Source organism: Adiantum capillus-veneris, chromosome 23 (assembly GCF_014529385.1).
Source record: "Adiantum capillus-veneris isolate H3 chromosome 23, ASM1452938v2, whole genome shotgun sequence".
NCBI lineage: Eukaryota > Viridiplantae > Streptophyta > Polypodiopsida > Polypodiales > Pteridaceae > Adiantum > Adiantum capillus-veneris.
The window spans coordinates 43,736,411-43,749,945 of NC_140953.1; the positions used below are offsets into that span (position 1 = coordinate 43,736,411).

Below are 13,535 nucleotides of genomic sequence, written 5' to 3' on the forward strand. Positions count from 1 at the left end.
TCAAATGTCGACTGACGACCCAAATAACCTGGGAAGTCAGTGCCTCTCTTTTGCTTTTTGCCGTGCTTTTTGGCTTTCCTTTGTGCGTCAGAAAACTGAGCAGTTCGTGCATCAACCACCTCTTCTAATTCCTTCTCTGAATATTTCTTGTGAGCAGAAGGTTTCTTGAGAGCGGGTTTCGGGGGTGGTGTAGTGGTTTTCTGCCACTGCTCATGCACTTCCTGAATAGAAGTCTCGCTCATATACTTTGCAAATTTTGGGTCCTTCGCAAAATTGAGCATCATCTTTGTTGCGTCGTCGATCAATTGACGACGCTCCATCTCTCGTCGCTCCGCCTGGGTTTGCCGAGGCGGGCCATACTCTCTGCCGGAATCTTCGTTGCGATCCCTGCTCGCATCTCCAAATGCAGAGGGAGTCGACTGATCCTTGCGTGAAGCCATAGGTGCCGCGGAAAAAAATTTGGGGATCGGATTTCCCGTACAAGAGAAATCGGTCGTGCTCTGATACCACTATAACAGACTTGGACACTCCAAGTCAAGAATCAATCACCAAAGCACCAAATAACCACTTCAAAACAATTCACAGATCACAATAGATTTGCACTAGCCCGGCGGAGTTCCGTGCCTAGAGATATTGGCCCCAAAGACTGGTGCCCCTTTCGGTATTAAATCAATGTCAAAGTACAAAGAGCGGTTAGGGTTTCACTCTCAGACTCTGCGTCCAAATGCTCTGCAGAGTGAGCCCTAATCCGCGTATTTAAAGATTACAAGGGATGCCCAAAAGCAGAGCCCCAAAAGCTTAAAAATCAAAAGCAATTTCCCTCTCTCTCTCTCAAGAGAGCAAAAATAAAGCAGTCAATCTCTCTCTCTCTCTCTCTCTCTCTCTCTCTCTCTCTCTCTCTCTCTCTCTCTCTCTCTCTCTGTGTGTGTGCAAATTGCGTCGCCCCTTGGGCTGCTTTTCAGTCCCGCAATTTCCGCCACAATATCCGGAAGTGCCGTACTGCTGTCACGTGGCATTTCAGCCGCCTGTGTGTTTCCAGCCACATTAGGGTTTCAGCCAGCAGTTAGGGTTAGGGTTTCCAGAAATTAGGGTTTGCAGGAATTTTAGGGTTTCTGGCAGAAATTAGGGTTTCTGCTGTCGGTAGCCACGTCATCGCTTTGTGACAGATCTCCAAAGAGTCTAAAGGCTGCTTAACTGGCCTATCCTAGGGCACCTCAAGCTGGTCTTGAGCTGCCTCCTACTGGCGGTGGGGAGGGTAGGTAAGTGTGTTTTCGCTGTGTGCGAGAGACTCACACGAGAGAGAGAGAGAGAGAGAGAGAGAGAGAGAGAGAGAGAGAGAGAGAGAGAGAGGAAGAAAAAGAAGAGAGTTTTAGCGTCATAGGAAACTATCCCAAGAGACCTTAAAGATCTAGTCGACGGGGGGGGGGGAGAGAGAGAGAGAGAGAGAGAGAGAGGGGGGGGGGGGGGGGGGGGGGGGAGAGAGAGAGAGAGAGAGAGAGAGAGAGAGAGAGAGGAGGGGGGGTGGGGGGGGGGGGCGGGGGGAGTGTGCAAGGGTGTGTGCATGTGGGTGAATAGTGCATAGTGAGTGCAAGCCGAGGTTGGTACATGCCATGCATCCACACCAGAAACCACAAAGAGAAATCTATTCCCAGCATCTCAAGCAATGGATGAAAAGACAGGTAACTCTCCAAATTATTGAAATCTCTACCCACAATCCAGGAATCCATAGTACGCAATACATAAACAATCTGCTCCCTAACGAAGCCCCAGCACGAGTTGTGGTTAAAGCATATACACACGAAATGCCCACCAAAGTGTCCTCAATATGTATGGATACCCACATTGCCATGCCTCGACCTAATGTGCAATAATGATGCAAACAATGTCGCCAATGAGATCCCATAGATATGCATATACCTCACCTAGACTGGTAGTCACTGACAACATTCTCCCAAAACATGTGAGAATCACTGATTTACAGGGCAATAGCTTCCCACAACTCTATAGCTGTCAGCACAAAGCTTGTGCTCCTGCATGTCGAAGCAGATACCTTCTTGGATCATTGATGTGATGCAAACCATTGACATTCCATTGACAATGTGCAAATCCATAGCAACTAGCAGTAATACTACACTCGAAAACCACAAAGGTATACATTTAGCTAATGTTGAGGTCGCTTGGCCTAGAGCATGGGGTCCAAGTAACTAACACAAAGCATCAAAATCTCGTGGAAGTGGCCATAGCAGCTGGCCTAAGACAGAAGAGCATGCAGCTGTGTACCAAGACGAAAAGCAGTCTCCAGGGCAACATAAAGCCTTGGATTGCTGCAGACTGTGACCATGCTCTCATTGTCTGAGGTTGCCGCCATAATGGTCTATTGAAAAGAGAATGGGCAAGCGATGGCACCCCTCAGTCTCTATCCACTGCACTGCACCAATGTGGTGTGCAAATTGCTGAGCAAGGGGAAACTGAGGTTGGCCCCATTACAATATGGCTCTCAAGGTGTGCTGATGAGCTCGATGTCGCAGATGGAGGAGGATACACTCTACAGAAGAATAGGCCTTAAAGATTGTCTATCCTTGTGATACATCAGCTAGAATTATTTTCCTCGCAAGAAATCTGAGCCTGGATCTGATTCTAGCCTCTGATATCTGACAGGCAATGACTTTCTCCTTTCGGTTGTCTTGTTTCATCTTATTTTGTTGCAAGAAGACTTCTATCGAGAGAAGAGGGCTCACGTCTGTGAGCCTCTACTCGGACAAAATCCCTGGCCAGTGTTGGAATCAGAAATGTTTGAGCGCCTCCAATCCCTTTTTCTGCTTTGTCCCCTGAACATAATTGTCTAAATAGGGCTTTCAGGCAGTTCTTCTTTACTTCTTCTATTTAAAAATTTACACAAAACATCCATGATAATGAAACCTTACTGTTCAGCCTAATTTTCAAGCTGAAAGATCCAAACCTGGTGTGAAGCAAACTGATGAAACAGCTTCACCTCCAAAGCATTCATACCGCTGCACATTCTCCTTGTTTCGCAAGTCGTAAAGGCTAACTGTCCCATCCTGGAAAATACCACATTGGCGAGCATATCAAACTATGCTATACTCCTTGAGATTCTAAACATTTATCTAGACAAAGCCAAAAGCCATCTTTAAATGGAAATGCAACTTACAGGCTCACGATGAGCATCCAAACTATCAAGCCGTCAGCTTCACATGTTATTGACTAATTATTACCCATCCCTGAAAATGCCTGTAGACCTACTGTCCTACACTCCTCGAGTGGTCAAAAATGACTTTAACTTAGTGGGCAAATTGAAATTTGGAAAAAGCCCACCTATCTTGAAGCTCAAGTATCCCAAACGCATCCTTTCTAGTTCCACCATCCATTACAAAATTCAGTCGAAGGAAAACCTTCGTTCTTGCAGAGAGAGTACCTGGGCAGATGTAGCGAGAAGGTCCGGATGAGAGAGGGGGGCGTGGCAGCAGAGCACGGCGCGTGTATGGCCGTCAAGAGTCCTCGACAGTTTGGCCTCCCTCGCCATTTGCGCTTCGATATTGCAGTGTGTGCAATTTTTGTAATATAATCAAAATTCCCAAAATACCCCTGAAATTTCGAAATTTCCCAAAATACCCTCGTATCAATTTGAGATGGGTTCCTCTACAGTTTAGTCTTTTTGACACCGGAGATCTATCCTTTAGTTTCACCAACAATGAGTTCACTATTAGAGGCATTATCTTTCTATGGAGAGTTGCAAAAAGGAAAGAGTTTGGACATGTTTGTGAGATTAACAAAGGGTATTTTAGGAATTTTAGAGAAATGTAATGCATTTTGGGAATTTTTGGCGAAATATGCGGGGTATTTTGGGGATTTTTCCAAATTTCAAGGGTATTTTGATAATTTTGCCTATAATCAATGAACTCATTCCCATCCCCTTAAAAACCTACAAAAATTAGAGAAATTTAGTGTAAGACCTTCAAATATAGTCAAAATACCTCTAAAATTTGCGCGAGAAATTTGCGCGAGAAAATTTGTCATATGTAGGTTTTCCAAATTTTGGAAGAAAGTTATTTTTGGGTATTGCCTGTCCCTAGTCAATAATCATCGCTAAAGGGCAGAGGCTCTCTCATACTAAAATCGGTCAACTACAAAAATTGGTATGGTGGGGTTGATCCTCAACTATGTTATGTTCTTTTCCTAGCTTACTTTTGAGTAAAATTGTTTAATTTATGAGTTTTGTTTTCCCCTTATGGTGTAGGGAATGGTCACATGGTGACCATTCCCTGTAATGTCTGTGACCCCTTGGCGATCGGCGAAGGCCGAGAGCCATGGAGGAGCAAGCATTGCACGGAATGGTCACCACGGGACCATTTCCGACCGTCAAGGTCAGGGGGGAGGGGGGCCATCCGTGGAAGCACCCGTGGTGACCATTCCTTGTAATGTCTGTGACCCCTTGGTGATCGGCGAAGGCCGGGAGCCATGGGGGAGCAGGCATTGCACGGAATGGTCACCACAGGACATTCCCGGTCGTCAAGGCCAGGGGGGAGGGGGGCCATCCGTGAAAGCACCTACAACAGACACATCAGCAGTGGGAATCCTGCCAGGCTGAGGTGGCGGCAGTATCCTTTGACAAGCAAGGACAATCGTTGGACATTCCAAATTTTGGGAGCTGAGGTGGCAGGTTATGAGCATCTGAGGCTGCAGAAATTTCGCCAGCTGAAGTGTCAGAAGTTCGTGCTTTCCTTGCGCTGACATGACAGCTCCTCATTGTATGCATAGGAGTACTGGATTCCTGGTGCTGACATGTCATACATCTAACAGTGCAAGCATGGATTCTGTTGTAGAACATGTAGCAGATTGACGGCTAGGAGGGGCTGCCCCACGACCCCCGACCTTGACGGTCAAGAAAACCCACATGGTTACATCATCAACCGCAAGTGGGGCATAATTTCAAGCTTCTAACCCACTCTCATCCATCGCACATTCCATGGCTCGTAGTTCATCCCTGCAGTTCATTTAAAATTATGTGGCCTTTAGCCATGGGTTGCACTGGCAATTCGACTATTGACAGTTGGCAAACTAAGCATTGGAAATTGTGACCCTCCAACATCCATTTCTTTTGTCACTCTTCCACCTCAAGCTTCCAACCCACTCTCATCCATCGCACATTCCATGGCTCGTAGTTCATTCCCGCGGTCCATTTAAAAGTATGTGGTCTTTAGCCATGGGTCGCATTGGCTATTCGACTATTGATAGTTGGCAAACTAGGCATTGGAAATTGTGACCCTAATCCAACATCCATGCAGCCTAGATACAAACATGACCTTTGTGTTGATGAAAATCTTTATCACGTTCCTACCATGTCTATACAATGAAGCTATTGAAAAGGATTATTATTTTCATACAAAGTATGGTTGGATTCACATATGAGCTCTAGCATTCGAGGCAACTCAAAAGGTATAGCTCAATGACGCCATTAGAGCATTCATGTTTAATGAACAAAAGGTGAAAGATTGAACAGGTTAAAGTAACTAGCTATTAATATGTAGGTCCATAGATTAAACCTCTTGCCCATAGTTTTGTTGAAAATCTACTCAAATCTCTCTGTCCATCCTTTGAGGGGAAGGGGGGGACGGCATGATGGAGCTACCAACTACACCCATCCTCCTTGCCAAAAAAAGAATCGTGTTCCAATAAAGGATGGGTGGGCCTAAAATGATATTATGAACTCAAGAAACTTCATGCTATGTGTAGAGGACAAACAAAGGCTTAAATAGATTTTTTAAAAATATACTATAAGTGTTTTGGTACGTCTTATACATCATCCACTTCTACCCTTGATTGGGTAGTTGAAGTAAGTCAGCATGTACTACATTTGATAATCTAAAGATAATTTAACAATGTAAATGATGATGTTATCGTGTTAATAAAATTTATTAATGAAAAACGAAGATGAAACTTGAAGTAAGTGAAGGTAGGGAGGGCCAAATTTAATAAGATTGGTCCCACTCAACAAAAGAGGATATTTCAATAAGAAGCATGCTTGTACGATAATCCGTCTGTGCAAAATTCTATTTAGAAATGAATCGGGTTATGAAGTCTTAAATCCTTGAATCCAAGTAGTCTCTTGTTAACCCATGATGCCGCCATTATTCTTTTGTGTATAAGTTTAGTCATGGGCCGCGCTTGTCGGTCCAAGAGGTTTATAGTGAAAGGCTGTTGATCGCTAATGAAAGACGCACCAGACCTGTTTAGCATTGACTGACAAATATATGGGCGTTCGTATGTGAAAAGGACAACAAGCCCTAGATAAGGCTGTAAATTAGGGTTTTCAAGGGATTCTGAACGCGCAAGCTTTGCTATGGCCTCACCTCTTCTTGCCTGCCTGAGAGAGAGAGAGAGAGAGAGAGAGAGAGAGAGAGAGAGAGAGAGAGAAATCAAGCATTGGCAAGCATGGTGACACGGAGGAAGATGAGCGGCGATGCGACTGCTTCTTCTTCTCTACGCGCACACGGAGTCCCTCGGCGGTAGCATTGTAGGAGGTGAGTGACACACCGCCTTGTAGACGTAGAGCTTGTTTGCATCTGTCAGGTTGTGTGCTTGTAGCCCTGCGGTTCGCACATGGCGTATAGCAAGTCCCTAGAAGTAGACATTTTTGGCGCCGTTGCCTGGGAAATGCTTTGCGCCAAGCTCTGCCTGTAGCCTGCATACTGCATTGTTGAGGTTAATATTTCCTTTTGCTTACAGAGAATGGTTGGGAAGAGTATGTGTGTGTGGTTATTTTTGCAGATATGGAAGTAGATCTAGTGAAGCTGACATTGTCTTTTTTCATTTTCTGTCAAAACTGTTCTTGATTTAGATCTATGTGCCTAGGTATTGTATTTCTGCAAATCTGAATTTCTGTTGTATTTGTGTAAATCTGTATTTTTGCAATCCTGAAAGTCCACAATTCCAACAAAATAGAAAAAGAAAAAGGGAAAAAAGCAAAAAAAAAACCAAAACGCCCAGACAGTTTTTTAATTGACCGAAAAAAAAACGACTATGGCTAGCCCTTGAGCATTTGAAAAAGAAAAGATCCCATTAGCGCCGGCTGCAGCCTCGGTTTCGGTCTTTGATATACATACATACATACATACATATATATATATATATATATATATATATATGAAGAGGAGACCTCCATAGCTTCCTTTCAAGTGAAGGAATAGAGTACCTCCTACTATATATATACCCCAAGTCTAGAGGTCAAAAGGAAGCATGTGGGATTTAGACTTCACCATTTCCTTCCACTAGCTTCTTTGGACTTTCCGCCTTTTTGCCTACACACCCAACTAGAATTCGACTATTTTGGGGGTCACGAGAGTTTTTGGTAGCCAAATTGTGTGTTGTAAAACACGCCAAATTCCTCTGAATGATACGCTCGTTTTGAGCTATCACAAGACCTATTCCATCTCAAGTACATAAAAAGGGTTTTTTTTTAAATAATAAAAATTTAAAAAACAAACAAAACCAAGTAAAACAACCAAAATCTATAGTGGCGAGACCTCTTAGAGTACTCGTCACTCAACACTTTTGGGATATGCGTCTCACATATATTTGCGCTTTGGACGAGTGATAGAGCCCAATCCATTAGAGAGTGCCTCAAATTGCACGAAAACCCATTATCCACCCACATTAGGTTCTACCCCTTCGGCTGGAGAACCCAAGGTAGTGCAACTCAAGACGCTCATATCGCATCTAGTGACTCTTCCTCTGACACGACATCATGGAGGGATATCCTATACAAAACCCTAAAATGTCAAGTCAAGACATGCATGCCTTTGCCCCATGGCACGGGTCTAGCGTGTTTAGCCGCTTAAAACGGAGCCCACAACTAGTGAAGTGAACGAGGGCAATGGGGATGCAGATTCGCCTTTCACTTCTCATGTAGACCAAATACTCCCCAAGGGTGCCCATGTTGACATCCTACCTACTCCGTTCATTAAAGACCCTACTAGGCCATCACCCTTTGAGGTTCTACTACCCGATGGGAGGAGTCTTGCCGAAGTGCAAGAGATCAAACAATATATGCAAGCAACGAGGGAGAGGGAAATTGAGAACCTACGATAGTTAGAACAAAGGCGAGCCGTGAAAGCAAAGACCCCTACGACAACAACCATGCCAGTTGAGCAATCGAGTGCTCCCGAGATAGCATCACAGAGGGTCAGATGATGGGGAACCTCCAGGACGCCAAGCTTAGAGGGGATATTCTTACACAAAATTGGGAGTATGACCTACAAACCGACATGTACACAGGCTGCACATACCCTGTGGGGTGGTTAGAGGTGGTACAATTTATGTTTGCTGCCACAAGTTTAGAGGAGCAGCAACGAATGATATGTGATGTCATCCATGGTGCTGTCCAATTAGGGAGGCAAGACTAGAGAATTAACATTCCTTCGACAAGTCCTATGAGATTCTTGGATGCGGGAAAGACCAAACGACCAACCCTATCACAACTGGAGACTCCCTCAGTGAGTCCCATTGATCCTTCATATGTTGTTTTGCTGCCTGGAGTCTTGATACCCTCTGAACCCACAAGAAATAGTTTCACATTCCCAAATTTAGCTCATCTTTCCCTTGAAGAATCTACGGCTACTATGTCTGTCCCACCAAAAAGTACACCTTGGACCTCATTCGTGAGTAAATCACTGCTATATAGTAGCACAATGCCCACAACAATATCTACAAGTGTACATCAATCATATGTACCTATGGGCCCTCATACCCATGTAGCTCCCACACCCCCGATTGTTTTGACAATCTACACTCCACAACCACCCTATCTGAGTACTCATTCTAGTGGGGCCATACCAACTAGTATTAACATGTCATATCCTCTGTCTGCTATGCCTAAGGTCACACATATGAACTTTGGGTCACCACATGGTACAACATCGTACCCAACTTGGGACCCAAGGATCACCCATATGCCGAACCCGATGCCAACCCCCGTTCCACATGTAGTCCCAAGAGCGCCAGTCCCCACTATACCTGCTCACTGGGTGACTTGGCGACGTTTGCTAAAGGTATCAATCTATCTATTGCTAAAAATATGCGTAAAACTCCTGATAGAGAACCTAGAAGTAAGGCAGTACAAGTGGCCAAGCTCATACAAAAATACAGTGGGGACGGGGATGTTAGAAAGTGTATTAAGGTATTTGAGTACGTATGTGATTCCTTGGAAGAGCACAATGAACTGCATAAATGCAAAGCTTTGAGCTTGACTCTAAGTGGGAAGACAGGGGATTGGTATAGAACCCTACAAAATAAAGAGTGCATGAACTATCCTACTCTTAGGAGACTGTTCTTGAAAGAGTACATACGACAATGACTACTTTGGGGTGTAGCATCTCAACTCCAGAAAGCCCAACAAGAGGAAGGGGAGTCAGTGAAAGACTTTATTAGTTACTTGAAGCATTTGAATTCTCGTTGTACTCCAAATGAGCGCTTCAATAATAACCAATTGCTCAATAGATTCATTAGGGGACTACAACATGAGGATATCTATAATGGCCTAGTCATTAGAGGTATCACCACTTGGGAAGAAGTCACCACCAATGCAATCCAATTGGAGGACAATTTAATGATTCAAGGAGAAAGAGTGTCTGTTGAGCCTAAATCTACTAGCTCGCAAGCATCAGGACATGAGTCAATGACCATAAAGCCTATTGTTAAAGTGCCAAAGATATCTGAGATGACTTTAGCAAGAGGGAGGCTACACAACACAGACTAAGATCAAGTCCACAAGGGCTTGCCAATCAAGAAGGGATATATGTTAGGGTTACAGCTTTATCCTATGCTTGTGTGTAACACCTCTTGTCTATTGGGATGCATAAGTGGCATGGGATGATGTGGTAGCATGTGGAAAAGGCACCTAAGGTTTGTAGGTACCCATGGGGCCCATTACTGGAGGGGTGGACTCACCTAGAGTTAGTTAAGAGGTCCCTAAAGTAGCATCAAAGGTCATCCACGATTTCTCAAGTGGATTGGGCTGATTTCAAGCTTCCATATGATCAAGGAATCAAGTTTGTGTCTACACTCCACTCTATTTTTGTTTTGTGTTTAAGTGCTATTTATCATGCCAATTCCATGAATGGTTCTATAAAGTACCCTCCCTAAACTCTACAACTAGTATCAAAGTGATACACATGTGATTAGTATCTCCTAAGTGCACTTGGTTTATATCCAAAGCTATCTTTGCAAGCATTAAATTGATTCATACTTCTTTAGGCTGCTCTAGCTCAATGCTAATCTAACTAGCTCAGTGCTAATCTAGTTAGCTCAATTCTAATTTGATTATGTCATTAGCTTTGGATACATCTATATGGCCACTTTCCTTGCTAATTGAATACATAATTAGAATTATCAGGATTTAATAGTGTGTGTGCATCCTCCTCTCCAAAACCATTCAATAGTTCTCATTGAGATTTAATTGTATGCGTGCACTATCCTCTAGAAGACCATTCAATTGAGTTCATTAGAGCACAAATTGGAGGCCATTTGAGCACTTTCCTTGCTAATGGAATACCTAATTAGAATTATTAGGATTTAATAGTGTGAGTGTGCATCCTTGTCTCCAAAACCATTCAATAATTTTGATTGAGATTTAATTGTACGCACGCACTATCCTCTAGAAGACCATTTAATTGAGCTCATTAGAGCGCAATTTGGAGGCCATTTGAGCACTTCGTTCTCTGAAGACCACAATAGATTAGGGTAACACTGTGGCCGTGCTTTCCCCACAAGCAATTGGAGTTGGCGACTTGGCTTATGAGAGTTGACCATTTGAGTGGGGACGTCTTGTGCTGAAACACTCTATCTTTAGAGAGGAGGTGTGGATGGATATCTTCAAGATGGTCAAGAAAATTGCATTCGCAAACGACATTTTTATCACAAACAAAAATTTTAGATCTCAATGCACGTGAGCTAGACGTATCGAACCCATGTGCCTAGCTTGGGAGATTAGAACCTTGCAAACAAATGTAAGATCGATGTGTGCAAATGAAGGACACATAATGCTTCATATCATTCAGTAGATAGCAAATGGCCTTGTTGGAGCTGTCGAACACAAGAAGGGAGTCAAAGTGCCTTATTTTATGCTTTTGGGTCCACAAGACCTCGTTCTCATCACGAGTAAAGGTATCATGGCATCAGTCTCTTTCAAGGTCTAGCCAACATACTTTGTGGCAATTCCCACGCCATTAGCCACTTCCACCAAAGCATTTTCCTCTATTAAGAGGCATTTCCCAAGAAAGGAGCACTATAGGTTCAAGGATAAATTGACAATCATCACAATTATCACCCTTTGTATTTGCATAAACAAATTTAAAGGCCTTTTGTCCCTTCTAGGTTTTTTGCAATTGCACTGTAGTGAGGACTTTGATGTCGTCACTGATGCTAGTGGAATAGTAGTTGGAGGAGTATTAGTTCATGAAGGCAGACCAATAGCTTTCACCTCACATAAGCTTGAGATTCATGTAAAGAACTACCCCACCCATGACCTCAAATTAGTGGCAGTCATTCACGTTCTGAAGCTATGGAGACACTACTTTATCAGGAAGAAAATTTCAACTTATAATCGACTGTAAGAGCTTAAAGTGGATCTTCATCCAAGCAACTTTGAATATGCGATAAAGACAATGGGTAGAACTTTTGCAAGGGTTTAACTTTGACATAATATATCGTCCTGAAAAAGAAAACATGGTTGCAGATTCACTCAGTTGAAAACCCTTTTTGAGTCTTATATCTATACCCAACAACCTGATTATTGAGAAGATTAAGGAAGTTGCATCATCTGATCCATAGTATCAAAGTCAGCTTAACCTTGTTCAATCTGGAGAATCAAAGAATATACCTTTAATGTTACACTTCTCACATGATGGACATTGTCTCTATTACAGAGATAGGTTATGTGTACCAAAGGACGCTAACTTAAAGAAGGCTATCTTATTTGAGGCCCATGATAACCCTACTTCAGGACACCCAGGGTATGCAAAGACTCTCAATGTTGTATGCAAAAGCTTTTGTTGGATTGAGTAAAAGGCAGATGTGCTACGCTATGTTGACCAATGCTTGACATGCCAAAGAATTAAAGCTGAGAGAGTTAAACTTTCCGGTAAACTTCAACCACTTAAAATTCCATAAATGAAGCGAGAGTGTATAAGTATGGACTTTGTCATTGGATTACCTACGGTACAAGGAGGATATAATTCGCTTATGGTGGTCATTGATCTACTCACAAAGGTTGTGTATCTCATACCAGTCAAGGCAACCTTTACCGCCTCCAACATTGCACAACTATTTGTTAAAGATATTTTCAGATTGCATAGATTGGCCAAATGGGTTGTGAGTGATCGAGATGCGAAGTTCACTTCAAACTTTTGGACCTCACTCTTCAAGGCAATTGGAATAAAATTAAACTTTGGTACCACATACTGCCCTCAATCAGATGGACAAACAAAATGAGTCAACTAAGTCATAGAAGATATTCTTAGAGCTTATTGCAGTAGGGAGCTTAAGTGATGGATTCAATTTTTACCTCTAGTGGAGTATGCTTGTAATGCTTCTCATCATCAAAGCATTGGTATGACCCCATTTGGTGCCTTGTATGGTCAAGAATGTGTCTTTCCGCTCACCTTTTCAGACCCTACCATAAGAGTTAAAGCATCTAAGAAGATGCTAGAAGAAATGGAAAACCAAACAAAAGCCATCCGAAAGGATATTCAAGCAGCTCAAGATCGCCAAAAGAAGTATGCGGATGGTAAGAAGAGATTTAAAGAAGGTGACAAGGTTTTCCTTTGGATACACCCAAAGAAAAGTAGCTTATCACTTGGAAAGTACTAGAAGCTTAGTCAATGTTATTTGGTCCTTATGAAGTGATCAAGTGTGTAGGAACCCAAGCTTACAAGTTGAAGTTGCTAGCTCACATCAAAGTCCACAATGTATTTCATGTAAGCCTATTAAAACCCTATATTCTGAGTGATGATCAACTCCTCAACGATGAACAAATTATCATGCCTACTCAAAATATATTAGAGCTCTAACCCTCTAGAATTTTGGAGTCTCGCGAGAAGATTCTTTGAAATAGAGTTCTCAGAGAATACCTGTTCAGTGGGGCAGGACTATCCTGAAGAAGATGCAACATAGAAAGATGAAGCCACCTTAAAGAAGGACTACTCTCACTTTTTCTTGAAATGAGGACATCTCGAATCCCTAAGTTGGGAATATTATAATGTACCTAAGATTTTCAATAAAAACTATTTCAAATACTTTATAAAAGTATCTGAGATTCGCATATTTGTTAAGACATATAGTGTTTCAATAGAACGATCGGAGCAAAAATCTAACTCCTGAACTATGAATTATGGCCCTTGCTTACATGGGAACAATAGGTTGTTATGGAAAACTTAAGCCTTAAAACTATAATTGAAGATGAGAGTTGATCAGAAAGAAAGAGAAATTTTAAGCTAAGTTTAAGAAAGAAAGAGTTTTTTTAG

General features: G+C 42.7%; 1 protein-coding gene across 1 annotated transcript in view; it reads right to left on the bottom strand.

The window, feature by feature from the left end:
- LOC147427717 (Transducin/WD40 repeat-like superfamily protein) overlaps window positions 1-3,569 on the bottom strand; it is a 127,190-nt gene extending 123,621 nt beyond the window's left edge. Inside the window, exons 1-2 of the mRNA XM_086496711.1 lie at window positions 3,434-3,569; window positions 2,960-3,059 (exon numbers count right to left, since the gene is read on the bottom strand). Of these exons, the coding sequence (XP_086352837.1) occupies window positions 2,960-3,059; window positions 3,434-3,541 (208 nt within the window). The 5' untranslated portion in view covers window positions 3,542-3,569. The remainder of the gene's footprint in view (window positions 1-2,959; window positions 3,060-3,433) is intronic.
- Between the last annotated feature and the right edge of the window lie 9,966 nt (window positions 3,570-13,535).